Source organism: Cariama cristata, unplaced genomic scaffold, assembly GCF_000690535.1.
Source record: "Cariama cristata isolate BGI_N322 unplaced genomic scaffold, ASM69053v1 scaffold7417, whole genome shotgun sequence".
Classification (NCBI taxonomy): Eukaryota; Metazoa; Chordata; class Aves; order Cariamiformes; family Cariamidae; genus Cariama; species Cariama cristata.
The window spans coordinates 54,781-70,256 of record NW_009627054.1 but is presented as its reverse complement, the minus strand read 5'-3'; the positions used below and the strand labels follow the sequence as shown (position 1 = coordinate 70,256).

Sequence of the window (15,476 nt, the reverse complement as noted above, 5' to 3'; positions counted from 1 at the left end):
GCCTGTTGGATGTGATGGCTTGAGCATTGCCCCTTTGGACCTCACCCCCTGAGTCCTTCAGTTTAAAGCCCGCCTCACCAAGTTGGCCAGCCTGCTGCCAGAGATTCCCTTACCTCTTCTCGACAGGTGGATTCCATCTCTCTCTAATAGGTTATAGTCATCAAACAATGTCCTGTTGTCATAAAAGCCAAAATGCTCACGATGGCACCAGTCGCAAAGCTAGAAGTTGATTTGCCTTATACGTCTATTTCTGGCTGCTCCCTTTCCTCTGACTGGTAAAATGGAGGAAAAGGTAACCTGGGCACCAATATTTTTCACTTGCACCCCCAGGGCTTTATAGTCTTTCTTGATTCTGCCCGGGTTCTGGTTTGCAGCGTCATTGGCACCCACATGAAAGAGCAGCAGTGGATAACAGTCTGTACTCTTGACAAGTTGTGGCAGCCTCCCGGCAATGTCTTGGACTCTGGGTCCCGGAAGGCAGCACACCTCACCTGGCTCCTCCCTGTCAGATGGGCACCTCTCTGCCCCTTAACAGGGAGTCACCCACTATGAGCACCCGTCATTTCTTTCTGCAGTATCCGCTGTGTGCTGTTGGTACAGTTTCTCCTTGCAGAGCTTGCTCGTGGGTGTCTATAGCTGTTAAAGCTTCGTATCTGTTTTTAGTTGTGATGCTGGAGAGTGGAGACTGAAGCGGAGTCCCGCTTTTGTATTAGAGTATTTTGATTATAGTTTTATATTGCCCGTTTTGGCAAACCCGGATTGGCTCATATGGTGGAAAATGCAACAGTTAAAATAGTGTTGTGTGGCTTTGACCTGTGATAGGAACTTGTAGCTCTTTTCTCTGCTCCCCTGGCAGAATGCACTTGCTTTTCCATTGCAATGGAAAGAAGAGCTGCAGTGCAGAGCAGTTTAAGGGAACTGGGTGATGCCTGTGCTGATCTGTGAGTCAATGACTAATGAAAGAAAGGAAGGCTAACAGTCTCTGCCCTGAGCACAGTCTGTCAGGGAATATCTATTTAGTCCTGTGGATATGTTTGGAAGGCTTCATTTCATTTGAGTTTGACAGTAGTCTTTAAACAGTGGCTGTTCTTGTTTGTGTGGTAGGGGTCAAAATTGTTCCAGGGCCTTATTTAATCTTCTTGTTTTCTGGTCTCTGTGCCTTTTCAGTGAAGAGGTTAAAGCCTGAAGGAGGGAGGACAATGAGCATTTCTGTGTCTTTCAGCTCTCAATGTGTATTGGCTCTTTCTTGAGTAGTAATTGAACGATGCAAACTGAGATAGAGATACTTTATAAGAGAAACAATTGGCTTAAAAATAGACTTTTGCCTTTTTTCTAGGTGACTTACTGATGGCTTCCTGATTCTTTTTCCTTATTTTTGAAACTGACAAAAGACATTGCCCAAGTACTGTTTTTATTTAACATACTGAGCCCTGCAGCCATTTAAAGTCTAGGTATAAAGTGTTATAAGTTCAGACTGAATTTACACTTATTTTGAAAATAACTTTTAAAACTATGTTTAAAAACCCCCCCTAGATTTCAAAAATGACCAGCTTAAGCTATGATTCAGTACTCAAATGGCAGTCTTCTAAGCAACATGTAGTAATATGAATAAATGGTGGAGCAACGAACTTACTGCCTGTGTTAATACATAGCTGAATAAAACTTACTTGACTTATCATTCCATCAATACTATCAAGATTACTGTTAATGAATCTACAAGGAAAAAACAGAAGTGGATGTCAGCAACCCTGATAAAGGCAGCTGACAGTTGTCAATACCTTATTCCTTTATGAATGTGTGGCTGATACACTTCCTTAAGAAGTTCACAAATCTGTTTAATTTTTTTGAATGGTAGTCATTCAAAGTCTTCTAGGTTGCTCTGAATAAATACTATAGATGTTAAAAAACTGCTGTAAGAAAAATAATGGTAAGGTTTAAGTCAAGGTTGAACTTCTGCAACTCCACATTTTACTTCGCTTAGGCTTGCTGACAGTTCCTAGACTGTACAGTCAGGTTAGCAGAAACCATTATCTGGAAAACCAAAAGAATTTTGATTTCAGTGACTACTAAAGGCTGTTGACAGTTTCTCTACTTTCTTGTAATCAAGTCTGGAAATACAAGATGTATTTAAGCAGTTCTTTTGTGTTTAAAAGACTCCTAAGGTAGCTTTTAGTGTGCAGAATGAATCCTTGTATTGAAATGTCTTTGGGCTTTAGTAAAATGTTATTCCTTCTGCCTCCTCTTTAGCAAACCTCTGTCTGCATTCTGCCTTCAACCTTGAAGCCTCCAAGGTTATTATTCGGAACTAGATGTGGGGTTTGTGTTTCACAGCCTGAAAAGTATCTGTACCCTTTCCATTATTCATTTCTTCTTTCAAATCTGTTGGAAGAGCCTTGCTTATCATTAAAATAGAATTATTTTTTTTTTTAATTTTTGCAAATTAGAAAAGTTGTGAGAACTGAATATTCAGTTTTGGGTCCTTTTACCACAGAGAAATACAGACGAGTAAATGAAAAAAAGAGCATGTTATGTCTTCCTTCTAACATCTGCAAGAAGATAGTCTTCACTATCCTGTTATTTTGTAATACTAGACTGCCAGATACATTTTGATACTGTTTTTTTGTGGGTTTTTGTTGTTTTTTTTTTAACTTTTTTTTTTTTTTTTTTTTAAACAATCTGGCAGGAATGGTTGATATAACAGAATTCTTTGGATTCTTTTAAACCTTTTTTCCCCTGCATGCCTACTTTTTCTGCTTATTTTTTCCCCTCTTTCTACCTGATTTATAAAGACTCTGCTCTGGCAAATCTTGTTATGGATTTTCTTCTTCCTTTGCCAAGAACATGGTGGACTGGGAAGTTATTCATGAATACAACCCAAACTTGAGTTTGAATACCAGCCAGTGAAAGGATGAAACTTGGGTTAGTCCATAAGTACAGAACACAAATATGGGCATAAATCACTGCCTATGGTTTACTCCTTAATTGCCCTTTCTCTTAAATGTAGCATCTATTTTCTACTAGTTGCCCTTGTAAACAAGTGCTCATCTTGCTAAAATTTTGTTCTTAGTTTGACAGTTTTTAAGTTCACGTGTTTTTCCTCTAATGCACATATACAAGTCGAAAGTCTGTAATCTAACCAAACTAGACAGAAATTCAACTTTTGAATATGTTTGTAAGTTGCCATAGATGACAGTTCTGAAAGCAACTGCCGTTAATAAAAGGTGGAAACTGGTATTTGTATGAGATACTGATGCTTTCATCTTATTATTTTCATCCCCAAATCGTTAATTAACACTTGTGTGACTTTCTTGTTTATGCTTATTCAGTTACTGTATACAATATCATTTCACTGAGTAACACGGATAAGCTATGCCTTTTTTTCCGAATTAGTGTTGAACCATTCACGCTTCAGTGGCTTTCACAAACAGTCACCTCAATGGACATCTTTTTTTTTTCATTACTTTAAGTAGCATGATACCGTTTCATCCAACGCTTTTCTCATTAGTTCCTAAGTAAGACTTTGTATAATGATGTGAACGTGGGAAAGAGCGATGTAATGCCTGACTGGAATTCCTTTTCATTGGCTCCTTGAAAATAACTCAAACAGAATCTTGCAACAGTAGAGTCATCTTCTTCCAGGCAATGGTTGACAACATGACTGTTTTGAAAACAGCAGAAGGGTATTTTTGTGTTTGAGCTTTGAAAGTCCTTTAAACTTAACTGAATTTGAAGAAGAGATGGACAGTCTAGCTATGTGGCACAGTTTATTAGAGTTGAAAGCAGAGAGGATTTCATATCATTTATGTATTGGGAAATGTTATTAATTACTGATGCTCCTGCTTATGGGGCTAAAAGTGTTAATGGATTTAAGGCCAGGAAAAGTTTTTTCCTTAATATGTGTTGGCAGGATACAGTAGGAGGGGAACTGTTACAAGGAAATATATTTCAACATTTGTTAGGGCCGCAGCACATAGCAAAGAGATTGTTTCATTAAAATCACTTTCAGTATGAAAAGACCTAGGTTGTTACATATAAGTAGACTTAAAAAAACCCCAACAGAACAAAACAGTTTAATTCTTCCTTAAACCATTCACTTGCGGGCAAAACCCCACCAATTTGATGTTTATGATAGATCTTCTGACCTTCTAGTAATTTGTTATGGGTCTTGTAGATTGAATGTGGTGTTTTAGAATAAATCTGTAAGCTGTGATCCATGTTTTGCTTTGGAATAAGTGCCCTAGAATTTTAAATATTACCTCTTCAAAAGTGAACCTGTTCACAGATTTTTGTTTGTTTGTTTTGATGCAAGTTTTACTTCTAGTATCTATTTGTAAATTCAAGTGATTTGCTTTTTCATCAATAAGTGGATCAGCATCTTCTAGATTCGCACATGTATCAAAAGAACCACCATTCTAATTGACTGTGCTGCTGGATTTGAAATTCTAAGAAGTATTATGTACAAAGAAGCATTTAAGTTACGGGGGGCTTTGTTGGTTTTGTTTGGGTTTGGTTTTGTTTCCCCTGTGCTTGGAAGAATAACATTGCAGCAGTTGGAGATCACTGTTCTATAAGCTGGACTACCCAGCAGGTTGAGGGAGGTGATCTTCCCCTTCTACTGAGCGCTGGTGAGGCCACAGCTGCAATGCTGTGTCCAGTTCTGGGCTTCCCAGTACAGGAAAGACATTGACATACTAGAGAGAGTCCAGCGAAGGGTCATGAAGATGATGAAGGGACTGGAGCATCTCCCCTATGAGGAAAGGCTGAGAGCTGGGACTGTTCAGCCTGGAGAAGAGAAGGTTCAAGGGAGATCTTGTTACTGTATATAAACATCTGAAAGGAGGGTGCAAAAAGAGCAGAGCCAGACTTGTCTTGGTGGTGCCCAGTGACAGGACCAGAAGCAATGGGCACACTGAAACACAGGAGGTTCACTCTGAACATCAGAAAACACTTTTTTTACTGTGGGGGTCACTGAGCACTGGCAGAGGCTGGCCAGGTAGACTGTGGAATCTCCATCCTTGCAGATACTCCATCTGGGCATGGTTCTGGGCAACTGACTCTGGGTGGTCCTGGTTGAGCAAGGGAGTTGGACCAGATGACCTCCAGAAGTGTCTTCCAACCTCGACTATTATGTGACTTTTCCGTTCAGAAATTGCAACGTTGGAATTTGTGATCTATTCAAAGTACAACTTCCTCTTGGCTTTTACTGTGCGAACGATGGTGGTCGCTTAACAAGTGTTTATTATTGAGCCTTGAATGTTAGGCTAATATTTTATGCAGTCTTTGGATGTTTGGTGATATTCTTATGATACACTGCTATGAGTTATATTTTTTCATTGTACTTTTATTTCTAAAACTAGATTGTTTTTTTAATGAAGTGATCATGTTAGTAACTATTCCTTTATGAAGACTTCCAATACTGACTTTTCCTGAGACTGTAGTCTTAAAAGAAGATGAGGCTTTGTGGATTTTTTTCTTTTTTTTTTTTTTTTTTCCTGCCCTGAAGTCACCAGTATTCTGTGTAAGCTATTGAAATAAGACAAACAAGTAGTTGCTTTCTTCAGTAAGGAAAAGTGATTAGCCAGAATTATAATTACTGCTGTTTCCACTAACTTATTCTTGTCTTTTTTGTGTATATGCAGAGCACAAAGTAATCATAGTGGGACTTGATAATGCTGGAAAGACTACTATTCTTTACCAATTGTAAGTATATGAGCTATTTTGTTTTTCTGTTTACATTTTAGTATTTGTCACTGTTTAATCATTGAAAATTCAGCTTTGCAACCTGACAGAATCTCTGAGAGTCTAGATCACAGTTTGTACATTAATTGTGTTAGTTGTTCTAAACAGAGTAAATGTTTAAAGGATAAGTGAAGGAACTGCCATGTTTTGAAGTGGAACTGTAAACTGAATAAAAAAATTGTACGTACAAGCACAAAGTGAACTGCAAATTCTTTTGCCATGAAAGCCTAGCTTTATTTGTAAGCATAGAAATAATCCTGTCACCAAGAACTGCAGAGAAAAAGTGATTTTTAAATTAATGGAAATTCTAGCCAATCTGCAAAAAATCCATAAATGTTTCCAAATGTTTCCTGATTCCAGTGTCTAAAATTCATGATGGAGGATTCCTCAAAATAGTATTTCATCTTGCCTAGGTCCTACCTTAAGCATTTTCAATAGCATCACTGCACCCAAATCTTGCCAGCATTACAAAAATATCTATGATAAATTCAAGAATATTGGCAGTAACATAATTACTATTGTAATTGTGGAAAAGGAGGAGGGTGTAGCCAAATTACTATGCGTATATTTGGATACAAAGACACCAGAGGGTATTTTCCAAAAAACCTTTTTCCTGAGCACTTTTGTCAAAGCTCAAAGGTAGAATGGAGAAATTTTTAGCTATGTAAACAATTAATCCTTTGGAATTTGTTTTAGTATTGAGTTACTAAGTTGAGTGCTCTGATAAAATTATATTTTGAGTTATATTTTGCACAGTTTAGTGTTCCTCTTGTTTGGGTTCTTTAGAATAGCAGCTTCTACTTTGAAAGAAGTGCATTTTAAGTGTCTGTTAAAGAGTGTCCTTTAAAAAGAGAAGAATCTTAAAACACAGATGCTTATCCATTTGTTATAAACCTTTTATGTGCTTGTTTTTTGTTGCTGATGTCTTCAAGCATGTCTATAGTCTGTGCTACAAAAGCACACTAGAACTTAATCAACCACATTTTTTAGTCAAAATTCAGATTGAACTAATCTTTTTACTGAAGAACTGTTATTGAATATTCAAATGTATAGCTTTTTGAAATATGCCTAGTTTTAAAGTCTTTTTTTATCAGTTACACATATTTACGTTTTCTACAACAAATTCGTTTTAATTGAGCTGTGACAAGCCTTGTGGATTTTACTGGCTGGTCTTTAAGGTGTGATGTTGTTTCCTTCAGCTTAATGAATGAAGTGGTTCATACTTCTCCAACCATAGGAAGCAATGTAGAAGAAATAGTGGTGAAAAACACTCATTTCTTAATGTGGGATATTGGAGGACAAGAATCATTACGGTCATCGTGGAATACCTATTATTCAAACACAGAGGTATGAGAAGCTGCTTTGAAATCTGCAAATTCAATAAGTTTGAAATTGTATCTATTTATTAAGAATATAGGTAGATTATTATAAAGATTGCAGCTGTGTTGGTTTTAAGTCTTTTTGAGGAAGAGCAAACCCCAAAATTGTAAGGTGTCTCTGGTATGCAGCCAATCTTCTGGTAATATTAGAAGTATTTTTCCTGTCTACTTTACACTAGTGTTGTTTGATCTGTGGTATAAACTGTGAAGTTAGATATTTTTATTTTTTTTTTCCCTAGACAATCAAATGATATCAAAATACATTTCAGATCAAATAGAGTTCTTGCATGTTTTTTCAAGTAGATTAAAAAGAAAATTTTGCAATGTACTTTGCAAATCCAGTGAGGATTTGCAGTGGTTAACCTAACTTCTATATATCTAGTCTGAAATGTTTTTGAGGTGATGATAATTAAGGGTGAGGAATTAAACTTTCTCTAGGCGGCAGTATTTAAAAAGCTAATCAGCTTTTGGCTTTTATCCAAAGGATAAAGGGAAGTCTTTCAGTGCAGTACTCATGAGGTACTGGTAAAGCTACCATTGCTGGAAAGGTTGGAGTAAAACTCAGCAACAGTTGTCTTTTGGGGGGGTTGTTCTTTATGCTAGTCTTTTCGATGCCAAGAGGTTATCAACACAACATGCATGTAAGATCTCTGTAGCCTCACTTTGAGATTTCTACATTGATGTAAAAGATTTTTAGACTTAGTTTCCTACCATTTCTACAAAAAGCAGAGATCACTTGTAGATATTACTCATTATATAAACATTCCATCCTCCTGTAAAGTGAGGTTTTCTGCCCTATGCCCACTTTGAGAGAGGGGAGATTAGAGTGATCCACCTCAGATGTTCAGAAACTTTTTATCTACTGAGAGCCTGGTGATGACATCTCAACCTTCATCTCTAGTATTTTAAACTAATTTTTAATTTTGTCTAGAAAAATATGGCTACATTTAAGACATATACACATGAGGGTGAAGAGACGTCTGCCAGCATTATCTGGACAATAACAATAAGTTCTTGACATTTGTCCATTGAGAGTCTTTGATTTTGGAATTCGGGGAGATGCATGTGTTAGTTCTTTTTTTGATGCTTGTGGGATGTTCTTTATCATGTTCTGGCTAATAAGTGTTTGAAATCCAGTGCTTTCTAGCACTTGGAAAGAAGAACTTTCGCTTTACTTAGGAGCTTTGTCTGCTGGAAACAGTTGAGGAAGAAAAGAGATCTGTTTAGTATGCTAATCCTAGCCTCCCTGATATGAATAATTCCTTTACTATTCCTCATCTGCTAGACATCTCAAAGTCACAGCAGAATTAAATTGGCTTACTTTTCCATACTTTGTGGTCATTTTCAATGGATAATCAATCTCCTTAATTTTATAAGGCAAAGTGATTTGGAGAATATGTTGGAGAATTATAGCAGTGACTTCTAATCCTCCTTTTTTGTTGCTCTCTCTCTTTCCTCTCTTTCCTTATCTGTAAATTGAAGCAATTGAAACAAAATCTTTGGAGTGATGTAGAAATGCCACAAATAAGCTTTTCAGTGCTACCTGTCCTAATTAGCTTCAACTTAATATGGCTAATTGTGCAATTCTGTTTTAAGAGTCAGATCATATTCTTACAGAAAGTATGTTGAGACAGGTTCACAGACACAAAATTTGGGGGAGAGGAAAGGAGAGGGAGCTCTCATGGTTAAGTTATCAGGGGTGGGGGCAAACAAAAAGAGTTACAGTAAAAGAAAAGGGATGGAAAAGTATACCCATCTGGGCAGAGAAGTAATGGAGTCTCTCAGATGAATGTCATCTCCTTGGTTTCCTCTCCAGTGTAGTATATGTTCCCTGTAATTCTTTTTTTTTTTTTTTTTTAATAGTATCTGTATAATTTTCATCAGAACGTGCTTGATCTCCCTACTCATTCTTCCCACCTGTGATGCTGTTAGCACTGCTTGGAGCACACTCTGAGCAGGACAAGTGTTGAACACTGATCAGTTGTTATGGTTTGTGTACACATACTATTGTGTAATGCTTACAAGCATTTACTTGAGTATTACCTACTACATAATGCCATGTCTTTTTCCTCTCTAGTGTAAGGCTATAAAATAGAAGGTACAAAACAAGGGGCAGAAAGAGTGGGGTAAAAGAGAGTAATTTTCATACCAGTGACAATTGCTTCCCATGAGAGATCTGATATACCAGACCTAGCAGTGTCTCAAGATTCACAGGTGCATGGCCATGAGAATTATGTGCCTGGCAGGAACAGTAAGGGCAAAATCACTGCTATAGCCATCTCCAAGTGCCTAGGTAGGAGTGTGCAAAGTTATAAGTGAGAGGCCAACTGCACAGGCGCTTTGCAAATGTTAAGGTGTTGTGCAACAACATAATGCAGGTACGTAGCTTTCTAAGGTCTGATGTACTACATTGAAATAACATTTCTTAAGCCTTGTAAGTGAGATGACGCTGAATTGCTAAAAATGCATCTGTCAAAATAGGGAATTTCAATTTCAGTTTTACAGTTTTCTGAGCATGCAAGTAGTTGTGGACAGTAATAACTGTTTTCATTGATAACTATGTAGCAAGTTTGTTATCCACATTTTAAATGTAATCCACTATCTGTAGGTGCTTTTGGTACCTACATCACCATTTTGCTTATGATGTAGGGCCTGAAAATCCGCCAAGGAGGTTTAACCATAGTGCATGGAAGTAGATCTTAAGAGCAGTGCTCAAATGTACAAGTGCAATCTTTTTTTTTTTAAACTATAATCTTCATGTATGATTCCCAGGGCTCTAGCAAGAGACTGTGACAATAAACCTCTTTTCTGTTTTCTAGTGTGCTCTGAAAGTCTATGTCTCTCTTAATAGGAAAACTTGTGGTAGTTGTCTCTTGAAAACATGCTTTCTGTAATTTATACTTTGTACTTACATACTGTACTATTGTTTTTCCCCTAGTTCATCATTCTTGTTGTTGACAGCATTGATAGAGAGCGACTTTCTATTACAAAAGAAGAACTTTATAGAATGCTGGCTCATGAGGTATGGTGGGGAGTTGGGATAATAGCTTTCTTTTGTTGTGAACATTCATATAACATTATATTCTTCCTACGTTAACAAAAATTATACCATCACAAAAAAATTTCTGAGCCTAAATGTGCATGCATGTTGGTCACATTTTAAAACCATGTAAATTTTAAAAAACAGGAAAATTATTATGAAGCACTCTTCTAATAGTAAGTGCTTGATTGTAATCAAATCACTTTTATTTTGCAAATGTTGAACTTGTAAAATATCTTAACCTTCATATTAATGTGACTGGATGTTACTGTTTCCACCACTAACTCTCTTCTTTCAGTTCAATGGTTAAAATTTCAAGAAACTTTTTTTTTTTAATTTTTATTGTAGAAAATAGGCAATTCCATTTCTCTTTCTTGTTTATTTTAATCGTGCTCCTTAAAATTAAGGAGCATATATAATACTATGGATAAATGAATTTCAGTTCCATTTCCTTCTGAATTGTTTTGTTTGTAGTTTTATTATTATATGTTGTATTGAGGACTGTTCAACATTGGGTCAACTCCCTCAAAGATCCTAGATTAACATCTACATTGGATTAGGTAAAGTACATTAAAACCTTCTGTGATCACTCTCAAGCTAAAACAGGGTTGTTTTAAATCTAAATATCTTCCTTCGCTTTTGAAGGAAAAGGATTTAGTACAATGCAAGTAATTCTGTTGAGTTCATTTCTCTGAGAGAAATGAGTCAGTTTTTACTTTACAGTTAATGTAGTTTGGATCTGGTAGTAAGGAGCAAATACACTAACAAAAAAGGTGGAAAGATGACTTTTAGTGGTGAAGTTTTCCCATGTAGTTTATTAGTTTCCAGTGTTATAAGCTCTTATGAGATTGTGATATACCATCTCTTGAAAACAGTTGGTAGGCCTAGACTGGACTACTTGTAGGAGTGAATTTTCAACTTTGGACCATAAAGGTTTGGTTTTTTTTTCCACTCTTGATGGAGAAATAGTCTCAAAATTTAATACACTGAAATGTGTTGAACACTTTTATTCACAACTGACAGCTTCCTGAGTGTTGCATTTGTCTACCCATCTGCACTCCTAAACCCATACGTCCCAGTTCTTGTCTCATTGCTGTGTGGTATCTTAATTTCCATACAGATACAAAGCAACTTTTTATTAGTTTCTAGTTTTACTAAAGCTGCTGCAGGATTATTAGAGCTCCCTTTTTGGAACAATAGGATAAAACTTAAAAGAATTTAGATAGCTTTCTTAAATTGTTACTGCTTTAGTCACTGCAGAAGTTGTTTAATGAAATTGTAAAGTAATTTCAAGGGAATAATATCTAGCAGGCTTTTCCATTTGAATAGTATCTAGTGTAGTTTTTCAAATGTTTATCCAGTAATAATTCTGCTGGCTGGATGGTTTGGAGCTTTATGAAATATATTTTAACAAGACTTTTATTAGTTAACATATGAACATGTGGTCAACACCAGAAGGATAGTTTTATAATGCATTATAATTTGATTCTGTGTGGTAGAGAATGATTCTGAATAAATTCATTTCTTCAGTCTTAGTGTAATTAATTTTTAAAGCAGTAAGCTTGTTAAAACTCCTTGCTGCTGTGTAATTGTAGATAAGCTTGAATACAGTTCTTTCAAGAAATTCAGTTGATGCAATAGCCTTTTAGTTCTTTAAAATAACTGTTATGAATACTCTAAATTACTTCTAGGATTTACGGAAAGCTGCAGTTCTCATCTTTGCGAACAAGCAGGACATGAAAGGTTGCATGACAGCTGCTGAGATATCTACATACCTCACCCTGAGCTCCATAAAGGATCACCCGTGGCACATTCAGTCCTGTTGTGCTTTGACAGGAGAAGGGTAAATGCTTACTGCTTAGTGTAGCAATATTTGGTACATGAGAATACTGATTTAGAAGCCTATTGACACCAATGTAGATTTCCTGAAAGAACATATTTTCTGTTCTTTGCAGTCAGAGGGACATACTGAATTTTTCTTCTTCTTTATTGAACCTTGTGGATTTTTTTTCATAACACAAACTCCAAAATTTTATGAAAGACTTTCAGCTTACTGTTTTAAAAAACCCAAGCAACACAACCCCCCCTCCAAACAAAACCCAGCACCCCCCGCACCAGCCAAATATGTAGCTGTTGGCATAATTTGTTTTCTCTCTGTGCGCTGCCCTCTCATTTTGTGTGTCTTTGTGTAGTTACTGTCTTCTTCCTTTGCATTCTGATCTACCATAAGCTTCTCAGGTGGGGCAGGTTGGGGTGGTGTTGGGGTTTGTTTTGGTTGGTTGGGTTTTTTGATAAGCATTCAAACATAATTTTGATGAAAACGTACTTAGATCTGGCATAAGACAAAATTGTTGCCAATATTAAACCTTTTGTTTGTATCTGGCTGATGTAACTAATTTTGAAATTTATATACCTTATGCCAGCAATTAGTAAAACGGAAAGCTGAGCTTTCCTTAAATCCGTTGTGTATAAAGATCAAAAGACATTTTTGGATGCCTGTAACAAGCTGGATAGTGTCTTGCTTACATGGTTTGAATTGGGCTTATTTTTCGTCTTGATTCTTAAAGCAGTCTTCTAGTGTGTAATAGTTAGAGGGTTTTTTTTCATCTGTGCGTACAACCTTTATAATAATGTGGTCTTGTGACATCAAAAATAGTGAATCCAGCTGAGTGTTTGGGAAGTGAGAGCATCTTCTTCGTTTCTAGCATGAAGTATTTTCTAAAGTAATGGAGATGTCTTGTAGAGTGATCGCTAGTGTTCACTTCCTTAGGGTGGGATGTGTTACTGAGAACAAACTGTTTTTTTTGATTGAACCTTTGGATTGTGTTAACTCTGCTTTACTCCTACCAGTTTTGCCAAAGTCACTTTTGAGTATTCAGTTTATGTACTAACTTAGATCTTCAAACGTTGGCTTTTAGAGGAAGGAAGAAATAAATGAATACAAACTGTGGTTTAGAAACATTGGCCATCCTAGACTGCTTCTTTCTTACATTAAAAAAAAAAAAAAAAAAGTGAATCATTAGAATACTTAAAACTGTGACAAGAGTGAGACCAACTCATAAAAAAAAAATTTGCAGAGTTAGATTGCTGAGCTGAATCTCCCTTGGGAAGTTCTGACAGGATTCGTGAGAGATTAGCCCCATGTGAGTGAAGCTAGCCTTCTTGGATAGCTAAGTCATGATTTACTTTACAAAGGTAAAGCTTAAAAATGGCATAAACTAGGTAACTAGATCCCTAGAAAATCAAAGGAAAGCCTGTCTTCTGAAATAGAGGACTTTTAAATAGAGATGCAAGTTGAATGAGTAAGCAGATTAGATCCCATGCAATCTTGGTGTTGAATATAAACAAATTTTTAATTTTGTAATAGGATTTTGGAATTCCTGATGCACTGCCTTTTTTGTGAACCAATTCAGTCTGGGTAACCTGTCCTTTGTCTTTTAGTGTTAGTAAGTAAAGGTCTAGCTTTCAAGTAAGCAGTCTTTCATAGGAAACCTGTTGAAAAAGAAAAGCTTACTTGACTCCATGTGCTTATGAGTAAATATGTTAAGAATAGTGTCTTTCAGATTTACAAAGAAAAAAAATTGAAGGAGTGCCAAGTTTCAATAAAATAGTATGCTTGACCATCTTCTTGTGGCTAAAGCCTAAGTAGACTTAAATTAAAACACTTTTTACTCTGTTCAGGTTTCAATCCCAATTCCAGCTTTTTTTATTCATTTTAAGTAGATGTTTTTAAAGTGTTTTCTACTTGTTTTTATGTTTAAAGATGATGGAATAGAACTAGTACCAGTATAACATCTCTTATCTTTCAGATTATGCCAAGGCTTGGAGTGGATGACCTCTCGTATTGGAGTGAGATAGCTGCTTCCACCCGCCCCCGCCCCCCCCAAAAGGAGAGACTTCTATTTATCCTGTGAACATGTACATCTGTACTTTTGGCTGCTGAGGCAGTGACCATGTTTAATTTATATCAGCCAACCCCCAAGCTGTACTTGAATCAAGTGCAGTTGAACTGAAACACAAAGTATTTTCTTAACTTTTTTTGATACACTAATCTTCAACTGGATCAACATATGTGAATCTGTTTTTAAGCATTGAAATTCCTCTGAATATGTATTCTAACTTTTTTGATGATAGCTTTTTAAAATCAGTTTTGTCATTGTCGATATTTCATACTTCCTCTTTCTAAATAGTTTATATAACTCACTAACATAAATGAGCGCAGTTTGTTTAATAATGAAAAAGTAAAGAGTAGGTTGACTTTACTCTGGCATAGCTTTAGCCTCTAAGGATAACTGTATCTCCAGCTCGGCTTCCTGGAACATCAGTAGAGTTCTAGCCAACATGGGAGTTGATAGTTATGAATGCAAATTGTTAAAAGCTAGTTATAGTTAATATTGTGGTGGCTTTTAACCTGGTATATAATTGAACTTCTGCCTTAAAAGTAATCTATTTAATTCTCAGTTTCTCTGGCAAGTAGTTCTAGGATATGATTCTTTTACTTGAAAATACATCTCTGTACAGCGGATAAAAATTTGGTAATTACGTCCTGGTTTAGTCATTTGGAACTTGAATACCTTTTTAAAAATGAACCTCTTGATAATTAAATTTGGATTCAAGGCAGCTAGTGTTATGTGTAGACTTGCTGTAATCTGTTAAAATTTTAAATTATCCATGAGCCTTCCTCACCTTTTAGTGAGAGTGCTGTTTTCTAAATGAATGCAAAATCAAAAGGGAAGCCAGATTTATAAAAAGAACAAAGTCATGGTGCTGTAACTGTAGACTTCAGAGTGAAGCTAATTTTGACATTTATTTACCTACTGTTAAATATGTTTTCAGATTTTGTTGCATAGAAAATATTTTGCCTTAATTTTTGTTTTTAGCCTTATTTGCAGGAGCAGAGAACTTTTGATGGTGTTTGAGTTAGATTCATTCACCTGAAATTTAGGAGTTGAAAGTTGAAAAATTAGAGAGCTTCCATTTGAAAAACAGGTGGTGAAAGATTGGACCTAGTAGCTCTTAATTCAATTTGAAGGGGATGAAGTTAGATCTGTAAAGAGAATCTAAAGCTATGGATGAAGTTAATTGAGACCATTAGGCACCAAAAAAACCACCAACCACCCCAAAAACCATCAAGGGTGGGGGAAGCGGGGTGGGAAACCCAGAAAAAAAACAAACCCAATTGTGGACACCCAATTCCTAGTGAAATCCCAGCAGCAGTCAGGTATCTAACATGCATAAATGCTTGGCAGGCTTTCCAGAGGCACCATTCTGCACTTTTGCATGCCTAAAAACCACGTGCAGTCTGGTTACTAGAACCC

General features: G+C 36.3%; 1 protein-coding gene across 1 annotated transcript; it reads left to right on the top strand.

Annotated features, from left to right (window-relative positions):
- Nucleotides 1-5,620: 5,620 nt before the first annotated feature.
- LOC104164842 (ADP-ribosylation factor-like protein 5B) lies at nt 5,621-14,553 on the top strand. Its single transcript, XM_009704295.1, has 5 exons — nt 5,621-5,700; nt 6,939-7,086; nt 10,057-10,140; nt 11,850-12,001; nt 13,968-14,553. The coding sequence occupies exons 2-5, from the start codon at nt 6,943-6,945 to the stop codon at nt 14,014-14,016; spliced, it is 429 nt and encodes a 142-aa protein (XP_009702597.1). The 5' UTR covers nt 5,621-5,700; nt 6,939-6,942; the 3' UTR covers nt 14,017-14,553.
- The last annotated feature ends 923 nt before the right edge of the window (nt 14,554-15,476 follow it).

Bases quoted from the DNA above. Each gene is read 5' to 3' on its own strand.
- LOC104164842 (XM_009704295.1), top strand. From the start codon at position 6,943: ATGAATGAAGTGGTTCATACTTCTCCAACCATAGGAAGCAATGTAGAA. The intron at 7,087-10,056 runs GTATGAGAAGCT...TTTTTCCCCTAG, and splicing joins CCTATTATTCAAACACAGAG to TTCATCATTCTTGTTGTTGA. The intron at 10,141-11,849 runs GTATGGTGGGGA...AATTACTTCTAG, and splicing joins ATAGAATGCTGGCTCATGAG to GATTTACGGAAAGCTGCAGT.